Source organism: Trematomus bernacchii, unplaced genomic scaffold (assembly GCF_902827165.1).
Source record: "Trematomus bernacchii unplaced genomic scaffold, fTreBer1.1, whole genome shotgun sequence".
NCBI lineage: Eukaryota > Metazoa > Chordata > Actinopteri > Perciformes > Nototheniidae > Trematomus > Trematomus bernacchii.
This window is the reverse complement of record NW_022987821.1, coordinates 6,122,510-6,139,181: the sequence shown is the minus strand read 5'-3', so window position 1 is coordinate 6,139,181 and position 16,672 is coordinate 6,122,510. Positions and strand designations below refer to the sequence as shown.

Below are 16,672 nucleotides of genomic sequence, written 5' to 3'. Positions count from 1 at the left end.
CTGGACACGCACTGGAAACACACACACACACACAGCGGATCTAGTAGTGGATCTCTTTTGGTTCACATATATTCCGTTTTATCTTGATAACTCACTCCTGTGAGAGAGGGGCTTTGAAATGCATTTTTTGCAAGATTTCTCATTTGTAGTTGTGATTTTTAGAAATGAGAACAGCTTCAGTTGAACACCAGATTGAATCTCGTCCAGAGGGCTTTCTTGCCATAGTATGCAGCGGCCATCTTTTAGCACCTGATCATATAGATCTGCAGAACCAGAGGCGAGACACACACACACACACACACACACACACACACACACACACACACACACACACACACACACACACACACACACACACACACACACACACACACCACACACACACACACACACACACACACACACACACACACACACACACACACACACACACACACACACACACACACACACACACACACACACACACACACACACACACACACACACACACACACACACACACTCACACTCACACTCACAAGAGCTGACAGTAATCTGTGGCTGGTGGATGATATTGGGTGTCAAGAGGCAGCATGGCCCACTTTCTACACTGTCTGTCTGTCTGTCTGTCACACGCACGCACGCACGCACGCACGCACGCACGCACGCACGCACGCACACAGCTCTAAGATTACCTTGTTTGAAGTGGAGATCTATTTATATCCTGTGACCTCAAACTATTTATAAGGAGAGCAAATTGTGGAAATATAGCAAAAGTGAGAGCAAGGGAAAAATTGGCGTGCAAATACAAATTGATATCTTCAAGACGTACAGTAAATCCTCTCCGTGTCCCTCTCTCTACGCCCTGTTCTTCACCTTCTGAGTCCAGCATGCATTAACACTCATCCTGCATTACATCTATCATATCAGGGAGGATAGTGACAGAGATCTGATGAAAACCAGAGAGCATGGAGAGCTCTCCAACTCTCGCCCACACACTGTTCCTGCTTTTCTCCCACCTGCCTGCTCCGTCTGCTTCACCTAACACGGTTTCTTTTTTTGAACAACACACTTCCTGTTAGTCGACTGCATTATGGAAGAGAGCCATGCATATACAGGAAGCCCAGAGGAGCATAAATACACTTTGCATTATGGAGATGATAATAATGGGTTGTATCTGAAAAAGAGCTGCAGAGATGAACAGATCAGTTGTTCATTATTTCATTAATATTCAACTATTTTAATAATCTGTTTGTCCTACAGGTGTATGATTGGCTGACAATGATGCAATCAGTTGATAAAGATGGTCAAAAATACATTTTCAGCTACAACTTGAAGCCATGTACACGTAGAAACCCTGCTGACTCACACAATGATGATGAACCTTATGATTATAACATGACTGTCTGTTAAGTGCCGATCAAATGGAGGTAATGGAGACAGGTGGCGCAGTGGGCTCCTCTCACTGTCATCACTTCCTTGTTTTTCTTGGAGCAGCTTTATTGGTTTTCACGCCTCTTTCCTCTCTGACTCTCACCACAACCTGGATGGCCTCTAAGCAGACGATCTCTCTCCTATCGATTACCTTAAGCTTTCATCCCCATTCAAGCTTTTTACATGAAAGCCTCTCTGTGTATAATCGGATAAAAAGGCAGCTATCACAAACAATAGCTGGGCTTATAAAATAACGCTGCCCTGTGTTAGCCCGGGCCTTCAGCCTTTCGATGTAACCGGACACTTCGGGCTATTCTGGCTCTGATAATCACTTTTAGCGGCGTTTCGGGTTACAGGACGCGGCTGGTTTCAGGGGGGTATTTATAGTTGGAAGGGAAACATTTGTGGTCAGAAGAGAGAGGGACGGAGAGCTTTGTCTCTGTCTGTCTCACTCTGCAGCCACATCCATTTTCCTTAAAGCCACATTAGTGGAATGCGCCGGGAGCCTTTTAGGGATCTCGCATCCTGCAACATCAAACATGTATGAGAGCATTAACCTCTGGAGTCTCTGCTCCGCGGGATACATTTAGATCTTCAGACTATTCTTCTCGTAAATTGTGTGTTTTATGTCTTCATATCTGAGAATAATAGAGTACTTTTAGGGAGGATTTGAAGGTTTTGAAGGTCATGTTTAAGGGGAAGCCTGAATGTGCAAACAGGTGCACATGTTTTACAGAAGTGAAACTAACTATTTTAAAGTTATATTTAAATTCATTACACTGATATATCAGACCATTGAGATTGCTGAGTCAAAACTGCAACTGCATTTCACTTCCAAACTCCAACAATCACACCTTAATGACTCAAAGCTCGACTTAAATGTGTCAGTAGGTCGGTGATTTCAAAATAACAATCATTGTTCCCACAGGACCTGAACACAGCATTGCAGAGCCAGAAACTGAAGCCCCACGGTGATCAGGAAGAGAGGAACATTGTAAACAGGAAATGCTTGGCCCACCAACCCACACACACACACACGCGCACACACACACACACACACACACACACACACACACACACACACACACACACACACTTCCTGAAACAAGCAGCTACCCCCTTCACTCCTCTACCAGCTAGAGTAAAAGACAAGAGGAAATCAAATGAAGATATTGAGCATTAAATGGAAGTGTTTGTAGGATACAGCCAGGGAAGAAAATCAGCGTTAATTTTAATCTGATTATTTTCTCCCTACCAAAAAATACATTCTGATCGGAGGGACACTGAAAAGTTTGAAGAAATCCTCTAAAATTAATTAATTTCCAAAAATGCAGATACATCCGTAAAAACATGATTACACCGGCACAAAAAAACCTTTCATTCAATTTAACATATTCCTGATTTACTGTTGTTGCTATGACACCTGCATGTCCTTGCTGGGATTAATAAAGGTTTAATTTATCATATTAATAATAAGGTTTTGTAGCATTTTGGGAAATGTCTGATTTAAAACCATCAAATGTGTTTTTCACCTCTGCTGTAATACTCCTGAATGATGCCTGGCATGTAAAGATAAAATTTACTGTGAGCAGGACACACACACACACACACACACACACACACACACACACACACAACACACACACACAAACACACACACACACCCCACACACACACCACACACACACACTACACACACACACACACACACACACACACACACACACACACACACACACACACACACACACACACACACACACACACACACACACACACACACACACACTACACACACACACACACACACACACACACACACACACACACACACCTGTAAAATGCTGAGCTGTTGTACGACTGAAGACCAAACCCCAGAGTATTTTATCTCCCGCTGCAACAGGCGGCTGAAAATAAGTCTCAACAATAGCCCACGGACGACAACCTGCTCTCTGAGATACCGCTGACACATACACACACTTTCACTTAAAAGTACTGTGTCTTATATCAGGGATCAGGTGCAAACACACTCTCTGAATAAGTGTTATCTGTCTGCTGCCACTGAGCTGCAGAGATAAGAGAAATCACTAAATCACCTTAAACACAGACAGAGAGTGTGTTGACTGCTCTTCGGATGTTTTGGCGATAAGGGTAGAGGGATAAATGTAGGTGTGTCGTGATTGCTAGCTGTTTATTCTCAGTATTTAGAACACGGTAGTGCTTTAGGAGCGTTTTCCAAAGTCACTACTTTCTTTGTGGCTGCTCCCGATGGATTCAAAGTTTAAAAGAGGCACTGGGGCAGGTTGGAAATAGCAGCGAACACGTTCTATTTTGTTTTATATGCATGCTGCTCAGCCTGGGAACATGAGAATCTGCTGCAAAATGTACATCCACAATGCAGAGAGATAACAAAGCCAGATGATGTGGAGGATTAAGCAATGTAAATCTTTATATAATGTGCATTTGATATTCAGATTAATGTCCTGATATCTACATGTGACAGTGTGTGTGTGTGTGTGTGTGTGTGTGTGTGTGTGTGTGTGTATGTGTGTGTGTGTGTGTGTGTGTGTGTGTGTGTGTGTGTGTGTGTGTGTGTGTGTGTGTGTGTGTGTGTGTGTGTGTGTGTATGTGTGTGTGTGTGTGTGTGTGTGTGTGTGTGTGTGTGTGTGTGTGTGTGTGTGTGTGTTTAACCTGCCAGTGCAACCCTAAATACCAGCTGTGCTCCCCATCTGTTGCTCAGCCTCATTTGAGACTAGACCAAATAAGATAATGAGAAATCGTCATCGTGCACCTTCACAACGAGATGAGAACAGTCAAGGAGTATTTACAGTCGAGGGAAGGGAAGGATTGAATTTGTCGGACAAAACCTGTACCTCTTTTATCACTAACCACACATGAAAAAAATCAAGTCCCAACCTGAAAGGAACGAAGTGACATGAACCGTAATGCATTTCACACGTTAACAGTTCTGTTCCTGGCTGGCAGGTAACGAATAGGAAACACTACAGCAGGCCAGATGGGGGAGGGAAAATAATGAAACACCTTCAAACTCGAGAAGAAGTCTGAATAAAAAACTGTTATTGTGATACTGTTGATGTGTGTGAAGTAAACAAAAAGACACACTGGCAGAATACTAATCAGTTAAATCAATACCAGTCTATGAAACTGTGTGTGTGTCAGTCTCTGTTAGTTCATGTTGCCATTTGCTTTAATAAGACCGCTATAATGACTACTTTACGTACTAATATTTATATTCCAATGCTTTTCCTTTGACTACTACTGGAAACATACGCAACAATAACTGCTGCACCTATTAGTACTAATATGTTTACTTAGCATTAACTACCTTGATTATACAGGGAGTCAATAACATCTGAGTAATTGTCTGATGAGTAACATTTTGATCCTCCTAAGCTTCCGTTTGATTTCCTTAATCATTAATCAAAGGTTGTTTATGCAACACACTACATACTAACACACCTGGATCATACTAATGCACAGTCACAATAGGATGTGGGAGTGGCGGGTAATGGGGAAATAAATCAAAGTGACAGGACTCCAGGTGCAGGTAGACTGCAGCAAAGTGATGTAGGTCACTCTGCAGCTGCTTAGCGTCACACATGCTGATGTAATGGTCTAATTTAAATCAATGTGGCTTGATACTCTCAGATTGAATAGATCCTCTCCTGCTCTCTCTCTTATTCCTTGTGGTTCTTTAATAGGATGAATACAGTTGAATCTCCTCTAACACAGATACATGTTAGAAATCATTATGTAGTTTCACACAGAGGTGGTTTTATCTCAGAGGAGAGGAGTGACCTCCTGGCCTTCTGTCAGATATGCAGAGAAATTCATTAGCCTGGTTTATTTATACAGAGGAGATCTCAGAAGGGAACTGTGATAATAATCCTGCTGTACTGTAGCACACTGCTGTATCTACTGTTGCTCCAGATCAAAGTTACCACTGTCATGACCTACAGTAAGATGCTGGTGCTGGATGCAGGATGTACAACAGCCACAATACCCCCCGCAATAAATAAAGTATTGTGATTGATTCAGATTTCACACGTCTCCACTGAGAGCTACTCTAATGGCATTGCCAATCTGTTGTAAGCTGCTTTGAGCCGTTATTGCACTCAATGAAGTGGATGCAGCATATTGCAGGATAGATGCAAGGCGGGGGGGGCCGAGCGGCTAATAGGCTACCCACTGTGCGCCCCTCACAGCTGAGAAAGGACACCATTGTTGTGGATTTCCTCGGGATAAGCATTCTTTGCATTTAAAGAGAATGAACCCACTGCTCATACTTGCTGCATTGTGTCTGCAGGGCTGCTGCTGATCAAATGACCCACAACGATCACATGACCCCCCATGACATGACCTAATGCTGCATTCAGGTCACATATGTGGTAAAGGCTTGAGGGTGAAAGGTCACACATGAGAAGGGTTTTATTACAGTAGGAAGTCAGTAAGTTACCAGGTTGTAGCTAATAAAGCTCAGGTGGACAGTCCATTTAAATAAGATCATTTCCATCTCAAAAGCTGCACAGTTGGAAGCTTTATCTCTCACTATTCAGCAGTTCGTAGATTAACAAATGCCAATGATTCAGCTCACCATGAATGCCCCTAGAATTGCAAACATCACATGGAAAACATGAGCACTCTGACTTTCCCAGCATTTAAAAACAACTCAAAATAACAAACATCTTTGGATATCCTGATGAGCAGTACAAAGAAACACACTCCAATCCAAGTAATTTCAGTATGTACTTAATCAAAAATAATGAAGGAACTGAAGCTTAAATGCATCTGTAACAAAGAGACTCTTCAGATAAACATGTGTGTGTTTGTGTGAGTGCCCAGGTCACACGACGTGTCTGCATTGATCTGTGGACACTGAGCGCTTTAAATAACTCTGCCATTGAAAGGAAGTGCGCTGTTTCTCAAAAGAAAGGTGTTTTAGTCAGTTGACAACTTATGTCAATATGTCGGTCAAAATTAATACTAATACTAAGTTAGAGTCACTCGTTGAGTTTCAGCTGTTTAGATGCAGCTGACAGTCCCGTTAGCTGCTGATCCACTGTGTGTGTTTTCACCACCCTCTATTAGTGTTTTCCCTTCCTGCTTTGAAGCAAAGTGTCTTCTCTTCTCCCAGAGAAAACAACCAAAATGCTTTTAATACTTTTCAATCTTTTTTTAATGTGTTTATTTTCTAACTTTCCCTCTTCTCGGTGTATCTCCTTCTTGGTAATGGGAGCACTTCCCTAATGTTAGTCCTGTTGGGAGACGGCTACTTAATGGTGGTCATTACACTGTTAGTGTTGCCGGTAATCATTCCCCCCCCCCCCCACACACACACACACACACACACACACACACACACACACACACACACACACACACACACACACACACACACACACACACACACACACACACACACACACACACACACACACACACACACACACACACACACACACACACACACCACACACACACACACACACACACACACACACACACACACACACACACACACACACACACACACACACACACACACACACACAAATATCCAGTATGTGAAAGCGTTTTCTACTGCTGCCACCTCAAATGATGGCTGTTGCTATCACTTTCATTATCAATTTGGCAGTATGTAAGTCCTTCTATATTACACTTATTGAGTAATCTTTATAATAAACCATCTCTCATGTATTCCTCGTTTTGTTCCCACGGTGTCAGACACTAAAGTTCAAGCTGCCACAAATTGGAGGGGAACTGCAGAAACTCAGTTTCACACTGTTAACTGATATCAATACAAACTGCCTGCAACATGTTTGATAACAAGCCAAATGCCGGGTGTGATCAGTTGCCTTCATTAGCTCTATGGTAACTATGATCCAAGTTAAACTATGCCAGAGTGGAGCAAGGTCAATAACAACACAGGGGATGGAATGAAATAAAAACTATAAGGCCCACTCTGTGTGATTATTCCTCTCCGTTCGACCTTTCTCTGTCTCCATCTCCACTTTATTTCTGTCTGTGTGTCTTGTTGGTGGCTCCTCGTAGACGCGTTCCTCTCCAAGGACTCTAAATCTGTCTCTCTCTTTGTTTCCACTCAGTTTAAATCAACTTTAAAATGCTCTTCCTCAATTAGTAGCGTTTCCCAACAGGACCGAGACACAAGTGTAATGGAAACTTCTGGAGCAAGGACTCGAAAACAATCCACTAACCAACTCTGAAGATCTCTCACCCATAAGAGAATAATCAACACTCTGCACAACAAGCAAGGCACTATAACGCCTCTCCATATAGAATTGACTCCAAAGAGGTGATAGACCATGACAAGCTACTACCTGATGTCCTTAGCCAGCAAACTATCTCGTGTCCACTTGTGTGCTCGACCTTTAACAAGCAATACTAAGAAGTCAAAACTGCAGAAAAGTGAGTTCTGTTCTTGTATTATTTTACTGAGCCCTTATTTATTTTGTGCCTTGTGCAGTTTTGTCCTCCAGCTGAGCCTCTGCTCCCTGTTCTGTTGGTGGTGTTTCATTGTCACATGTCCCCATGAATCGCGCTGCCCTTTAATGTCCCCTCGGGAGACAAACACACACTACAGGAGAGGAGAAATCACTATATGGTCAGTTTGTTCTCATTATCTCCTCGACAACCATGAGAATAACATTCTCCCTTTCCTCTGAGTCACTTCTAGTACTGATGGTTATATCTCACCGTCTGAATCATCCTCTGTTTCTTAAGATTTAATCTCTCTTCCACCATCCGCTAATTATTTCTGTCCCTCCTTCCTCTTTCCTTATGACTCTGACAGTGGTGTGAGAAGAAGATCATGTGGTAAAGTTAAAGTAGCAATACTACGGTGTGGAAATACTCCGTTAAAAGTATCCTGCATTCAAAACATTATAAAAGTATAAAAGCATTGCCATCAAAATATACTTATAAGTACCAAAACGAGAAGTATTGATAAAGGGGCAGTGGATTATAAATTCATATTTGAGAAGAGATAAAACTGAATATACAAATTGAATTGCTCAAGTACAGTACAAGTAAATTGAAATAAATATATTTGACTGTCAATAAGGAAAGCGACACACTGACTACAACTGAAAACAATTCTGACTATTTCTTCCTACATTCCTGAAAGTGGTGGCAACAAGTGTGTGTTTCACATCTCAGAGGGAGGGGAGATCACAGGATAAATCAGAGGGATGAGAGGAAGCATCATGTGGCCCTCATGAGACCCGTCACATGACTCTGACCGAGCACCATGGTGGAAGTATTGAGATCTAAGATCCTCACACTTTACAGCAAATAAAGAAAACATCATCTATGACTATTAATGCACTCAGTGAGACCTACAGCTGCAGGACAAATCATTGATAAAAGAAAGAGACACAGAATAAAATATGAACCTGAAAATAAGCATAATAGGGCCCCTTTAAACTCTACACCACTGAAGAACACTATGCTAATGTGATGCATGCATCCTGGAAGAAAGCCAGTCGCACCATTGAGCTTCTGCTCCATCAACTATTTATAAGGTGCTGCTGCAGTTGTATTTACAGTATGTTCGTTTGTAAGACTACTCAAAAGAGAAAATGTTGCATAACAGTAAAAAAGATCTTCCTCCTTAAAGGGCCCATGTCATGCTTTTCCGGTTATTACCCGTCCCCTTGTGTGTTATGAAGGTTTTTACACTTATTGTAAACGGTCTGCAGAGTCACAACCCCTCAAAGTACACCCTGTAGGGAGTAAAACTCTAACACAGAAAAGACCTGTCTATGCTGCCCCAGAACGCCTCGTTGGAGATTTCTCTTTTTCCATTGTTTGCTTCCTGGGTTCTGTGACGTGTGAACACCCAAATCAACAACAAATGACCGGGTTGGCCCAAATGGACCAATCCACGGAGCACCTCACACACCAGGATCCCTTGGCTAACTAACAGGGAGTCCCATTGACTTGCATAGAGCTCCCTGAACGCTGGTAATGCACGAGTTGGGATGGTGGAGAAATGCTCTCCGCAGACCCATTCTCACAGCGTTAGAAACCTTTTTCTTACTCAATATCAAGCCACACTTATTGTTTTTACTTCGGCTGTGAGTGTTTGTGTGTGCTCAGGATGAGTTTCGCTTGTTCGCGCTGTATCGCCGACCCGGAAACCTGTCCGCTCCTCGCAGCAGCAACGAGCCTCTCAACGTCCCGACCAATCAGAGCACACTGGGCTCACAGGGAGGGGGGGGCAGGAGCTCCAACAAGCCGTTTAGGACAGAGAGTGAATACACATGCTATACAGAGATGCTGTATGAGAAACCAATGTGAGTTTGGAAAATTGCACAATGTAAATCTATTCTAGTAGACCTCAACAATGGAATTATGATCAGTAGAAATGGCCATGACATGGGACCTTTAAATCATAAGAAAACTGAAAAGAAACTGAGCTAACGCTGTTGCACAAAATCCATGATGCCTTCCTACATTTACTGCACCCATGTCTAAAGATGATACTCATTTAAAATAAATAGTAAAAAGCTAGTATACATTGCCAAACTTGCCTTTGTGCTGTAAATATATACTGCCTAATCAGACCTGATGACACACAATGTAAAAAGTACTGCTGGGTTGCACCTTTTGTCTCTTTTGTTTGTGGCAATTACGCTCAAATATTAATGTGCCGATTATTTATTCATGTCAAAATGCTACACAAAGCACATTTAAAAAGGATTTAGAGGTCATCTGGGTTTACTCTGATGCACTCAGACTACTACATATATATGTGATCGTAGTTCTGTTATTAATATTGTTCTCCTTCCCGTCTGGTCTTTAAATGAGAAACTGACACCAAATTCTCAGAAGCCTTTTAAGAAACCATTTCCAACATGACTCTCAGGCTTTTATCCTGCAAAATTTCCATCGAATAAACGTAGTCGTCGTCGCGCCATGTGAAAACCCCAAAAATGAAACGTCTAAAAAGCCCACTTTTACTCTAATGCGAGAACATGCCATCTCAATTCTATCAGGGACATTTCCAAGTGCAGTGATGTGTAACCTAATCTCAGTGTTATATCACTCTGACAGCCTGACAGTGTGTTAGCGACGTTCACAGTCCTCTAACGTTGATAATGTTACAGAATAATCGATGTTGTTTCTGGTACACGACTTGCTTGCTTTAGAAATCCCTTTAGTGCTCAGCAGTTTCATCTCAATACTGATCGCTCACATGCAATTAACCGGCATGCATCATCTGCAATTCCAGGCAATAATAAAAAACGGTTTGCATTTTGTCGCTTGGCAACAAATGCATCTTCAGACAGAGGATCTTTTTTTTACAAGCGCTCGCTGCAAAAGTGGCTTCACAAGTGCTCCCTTTGGATGCCATCGAAAAGCTTTTATCTCAGCCTCAGGAGCTCCATATTCTGCGGTGAATCAGCTTTTTGGGAAGAAACACACTCAAATATCAGAGTGTTTTTTACAAAAAGTCAAAGAAACGTTCAAGGTGAATCAATCCTGTGACTACAGATACTGCTTTTCACTCAGTCTGAGTGTTAAATCGTTGCAAAACTGTAAAAAATGTACAAAACAAGATGCTACAGAGAGTGACACAGAAAAAATAAAAGCATAAAGCCTTGATAGACGTCTGGTTCAACAACTGCATTTTTTAAACCTGTAATAGTCTATATATAAAAAGCAGGAAACAATGTCTTAACTTCTTTTATATCATATTGAGTCAATATTTTGGGGGCTTTGAATGACAAAATAGGATTTGTAAAGACATTTTCTTTGATCTTGAGACACTGGGATCAACTTTTTAAACTATTTTCTAATATTCTATAGACTAAACAACCAATAATGACAATAATCATAGGTGAAGCCCTAGATCTAACACAACTAACGGGAAGAGCGTGACTGATTCTGACAATTCTTGCAAGTCGGCAAAATTGTACTTCCTGTGAGAGGTGAGTGCAATAATCCAATTAATCAATAGTTTTACAATGATGACTTCAAACAAAAAAGCAAAGAGAGGTGAAAAGGGAGGGGGATGTGTGCAGTCAGCATTTAAGAAGAGGGGGTGTACACTCTCACTCCACTTTTCTCCCCCCTCTCTGACGGGAGGACCCCGGGGAATGCTGTGTTCACTCCCTTCAGACAGAGAGAACATTAAGGTGCACCTGCCCCTCTCAGCACTTTCAACCCAAAGTTATTATGATGACCCAAGTTCAAACAATGTCTCTTTGGATAGAGGAGCACCATTAACCCGGGGCTATCCATCATCTGCCTCCCTGTTCAATGGGCTGTAATACACTGTTAATGTTACGCACAATGCACACAAGCCATTAATGGAGCTCAGCAGGTACTGTAAGGGCAGCGTGAAAAGTAGTATTTGTTAGCTCATTAGCAAATGTCTAATGGTTTGTAATACTAGAACCAACATCCAAAAGTGCAAAGAAAGATACAAAAGGAAGTGAAATGTGACTGTTATTGTCTCCTCATGTAAACAATACAGGAGCTGTGATCTAAAAGTGAAGCAGCAGCCAGTCAACAGTGGCTCAGTGCGAGCCGTAAATCTGCAGGTAAAGCGGTTAACCCTGGTGCACTCTGGGGATTGTGGGCAGTATGGACGGGCCGGGGTTAAATGATTAGCAGCCGGCACACACACAGGAGCACGTTTCAAAAGTCCTTCAAAATAAAAGCATTAAATAGGAATGTAATTTAACTTTTGACACACACAACAAATGAAGCCATGCGTGGGATATCGGTTTTTATCAATATCTATAACTGTTATCGTTTACAGTTAGAATATAATAATATGAAACACAGATTGACATTTGTTTGTTAAATTGTGTTTAAATTAGTATGAAAAACAGTAAATAGGGTCCTTAAAGCAGCATTTTTATTTAAATTCAACTTAATTGATTGTGGTAAGTGATGAAATACTTGTGCTGTCTGTGAGATCACATTTGAAAGACATTTATCTGGCGACAACTCTATAAGAAGCTGTTCAAACTTCAGCTTACATTGTCAGGCAGTCTGCTAATGAATTATTGACAAGTGGACAAAGCCAAGGAGTTCATGTGAGCCGCTGCCCTCTGCGTCACCCGGCCATACTGAACTGCACCTGTCCACAGTAACCGTTACACTACAGAGAAGACAATACCACCACCCGCCATTATTCACTTCACTGTTAACCGTTATTCTTGCCTCATATGCACGGATCAGTTGTAAGTGCAATGGTGGATATTAAGCAGCAGGAGCTAAGTGAATGGCTTGGATGTGAGGGTATAGCTGTAAAATGGATTAAGTGTGTGAGGGTATAGTGAACACTAGTAACCCTTTAATCCACTGTGTGAAGGCAGGAAGCCAGACAGAGAGAGGAGAGGCATTTCCTGTCCAGGAATCCAGATTTGTCAGCGGCAGAGGAATGCTGCCCGGCTGCTTAAAACTCACTGAAACAAGATCTCTATTTCCTTTTCAATTTAAGTATCACAATTTGATATGGATTAAATCAATGGTTCAGATTGAAATCAAAGAAATCTTCGATGTCACTTCTTTTGTTAGAATATGCTATTGTATGTATTAATCGAGTCAACATTTTGCAAACTGTTTTAAAATATTTTTTAAAAAAGGAACGAAAAAGTTATTTCATACATTTGTAGGTGTCATATATCGTTGATCTACGTTTATCAATGCTCCTCTGCGCTTTAAGTATTGAACTGAGCACCGCAGAGAGTCAATTTATAACGCATTTACAATACACATTACTTTTAGACTTTCCCAGAGAAGAGAACAAAGGAGAAAAGGCGATCAGCAGAGTGAGTACAGTACGAGTACACTAGCTCTCGTAACTCGTACTTGTCACTGTGATTTCATTTTGTTCTCATTCTTCAGGACAGGAGCGACAGCCACAACCATTACAACTCTACACGTTGCACTTAAAAAGCTTACATAACATCCTTTCTTCTTACTTCATCATCATTGCTGCCCGTGGGGAGACCGAAAAACCCTGAGAGTATAACTGGTGTCCTCAGCTCAACTTTATCAGACTAGTGCATTGTTATAAACTCAGGAATTGCATTCAGCCTAGTTTCCGTTGATTGCTGAAACACTGAATGCATTTTTTGTAAATTTGACTTGACTCTAATTTCATTTTGTATGATTACACGGCTATTCAGTGAAGGGAAAAAGTATTAAATATGTAATGGATCATCTGCATCACATGATTGATGTTTGAGAAGGTCAAAATGAGCTAATTCTATTAATCTTTAGAATCTCGAAAGTAGTAAACAGACCGGCTGTTAATAATAGTAAATCAAGCAAGTTTCCTGCAGGTATATTAAGACATCACTTTAATTATAATGCTGAAAAGATCTTTGAAATTGTCTAAATAGTACAGCTATTGTCTACTGCATAAAATCTCGCTGCATGTCACAGTCCTTTTATCTTCCACCCGTTTGTTTACTGATAAAAAGACAAATCTCGACATGCTTACTTTATAACGCTCTCATTCTTATGAAACAGATAGGCTATTCAAATGAAGACTGAACTTCCAGTTAGCCTAATTTACAGAGTGGTCAGAGGGGTTAATACTCCATCATAGCGCTGACTTGCAGTATTGACAGCCAGATAAATGTTCCTTATCCTCATCTTAAGCAGCCTCTCTGCATCCGGGGTTTTTACAGCGGCAGTGCAATCAATTGAACCCTAACCCATTTGTCTAAAGCAGTTATCCAGATTAATTACAGCAGCAGACCTCATCAGCATCCCACATCCTTCCAGTCACAGACTTGTCTCTGCATGTTGCTCACTATACTATAAAGCTACATGTCACCCTCCACACAGCAGGGACTTTATCTAACGAGCCATTTTCAACAGTTGTGAGACTGTGTCTGAGCCTCAGCTGAGCGTGGAGCCGAGGTCTAACCCTGATGTGGATTATTGTCAAACGCATTACTGTGGAGCCCTAATGCAACTCACAGCCGGCTGCTCCACTGCTGGCCATCGATTTCAGTAGCAGGGAGAAAACAACTGGATTACATAATTCATGTGACTGACTGATCCATTTGTAGTCAACTGGGAGAATTCACAAAATAGACTGATATGCACACAAGTTTTGCAATTCAAGCCATTTTAAATGATGCAAAACAAGTTCAAACTATGCAAAACAAGCTGCCACTGGATTTGCTCTAAAAGTGCAGTGATTTAAGCCCCTTTTTTTCTGTCGCTGTCTGTCTGCAGCTCTTGACATGTTCCGTCAGGTCTGCTCTGCAGAGTCCTGCATTACAACCAGTGATAATGATAGGTGACTCCACCTTTTACACTGCTATGCTCATGTTATGATCCAGGTGTGTTTGAACATGGTGTGCTGCAACACTTGAATTACTATCTAATAAACAAATATTACTTGAGAATTGTATGCCAAATCGCAATCAAAAATATAACGTTTTAGCACATTTATCAGTAAAACTATACTACACCAGGTTGTATTTTAATATTACAGAATTATGTTGTTTTAAACTATGACATTTAAAAATAAATCCTCAATAAATTATATTTGGACGGGATTTTGAGTCATATAAGGGACTTGCACTCTAAATTCAAACTGTCATTGTTTTTACATTTCAGGACAAAACAATAACTTTCTATTAAAAAAATAACAGGATTCAGGGTGTTTTCACGCTTCAGACAGTTCCCCGAGCCTCTTTCCACTCCCTTTCGCGAACTTAATCCGGATGAGTATAGCTGCTTCGGCGGAATTTGAAACCAATAGTGATAAAAAGCTTACACGTTTTCTGTTTATCTCGGTGACATTGCAAAGGGCTTTAGTCTGCACAGAAGAGGCTTGGATAAGCAACATTTAGGAGTGCGTAAACGTAGTAAAAACTCACATATCTGCTGATGAGGGTCCGCAGAGTGCTGAAATCCATCCCCATCCTGTTCCTCTGCTTCTTCCTCGTTTACAAAAGGTGACTTTACTGTAGACGCTAACTTCTTTTTAATTCTCCGGTTTTGTCCATGACTTTTCCTCCCTTCTCTTCTTCCTGAATAATAGAAGAAAAAAAAGGCTCGGTCCCGACAAAGCTGCTCCAAACAAATGCAAACCTGAACTCACCTATAGGGACTTAACAGGCTTTACTAGTAACAGGAGGAGTGTGTGTGTTGTCAAAGTCAGTTCATGCAGAAACACACAGGTGGGCTGCTCTTCCTCTCTTCCTCTCTCCCCCTCTGTGTGAGTACTAGTAAGCTTCTTGTCTCGGACCAAAGGAGCTTTTCTCTCATCTACGTCACGAGCAGCCAGGTGGTGGCTGAGCGTGGAGGTGAGCGCATGCGCACTCTAGTGTTTTCGGTGCGTAATTGATTGGAGGTTTCAGTTAATTAGGCTACTGATTTGTTTGTTTGGAGGGCGTAATGTTACACCAAAGACAAAATTAGGACTAACTTTAGTTAATTAAATTGAGGGAAATTCAATGAATGATATTGCAAATCATTTACATGGTTGGTTGGTTGTGTGTGTGTGTGTATTTTATGGGGTGTTATCGAGATGCGGACACCCCAGTGGTGCTGTCCATCCAGACGGTGCTGAAATGATAAAAAATAACATCTAATGCACTTTTTTAAACTATCATCTTGTACAAAAAAGATTAAAAAAGACGAGATAAACAGAACGAAACTATTGATAAACATAATGTATGAATACAATAAATTAAAACAACGGCTATAACATTACTTCAAATTAAGCCATATATATATCTTAATTATTTGTTTTAATACATTTGGCCTCTGAACTATGAACTTCAATTCTTCACCACAGAAAATTAGCAGAGTTTCTTATTTCCAGAGGTATTATATAAACTATAGTTGTGAAAAGAAAATATAAGTGATTTTTAAGTAATCAGTTTAAGTGTTTTTAGCTGAGGTCAGAAGGGTCAGAACTACAAATGTAGTTTATTTGTTTGTTTTCATTCATTGGTCCATCCTCTGTTTCCTGGAGACGCTTTTCGGCGGGTTCTGTTGAAACACCAGCGTCACAGTCACCACAATAACAAGCACCATATCCGGTTGTGACCTTCAAAATAAAAGCCCTAAAAGTCAAACTCAAGACTACACATCTTTGAATACATTTTCAGATGTAATAATAAGACTGTCTTCATTTCTTTCTTATATATGTTGTCTTATTAATTTCAAAATGCCAGTGGCTATTTTTCCATTAATAATTATAGACAATAATCACTGTTTTTCTTTA

At 41.0% G+C, this 16,672-nt stretch overlaps 1 protein-coding gene across 9 annotated transcripts in view; it reads right to left on the bottom strand.

Moving 5' to 3' along the window:
- atp11a (ATPase phospholipid transporting 11A) overlaps positions 1-15,673 on the bottom strand; it is a 44,998-nt gene extending 29,325 nt beyond the window's left edge. For 8 of the 9 annotated variants that reach the window (XR_004557618.1, XM_034151080.1, XM_034151082.1 and 5 more), the window contains exon 1: positions 15,318-15,673. Coding sequence is in view for 8 of the 9 variants with exons in the window: in XM_034151080.1 (XP_034006971.1) it covers positions 15,318-15,362 (45 nt within the window). In the remaining variant the exon portion in view is untranslated. The remainder of the gene's footprint in view (positions 1-15,317) is intronic. The other variant, XM_034151079.1, reaches the window with a different exon arrangement.
- Between the last annotated feature and the right edge of the window lie 999 nt (positions 15,674-16,672).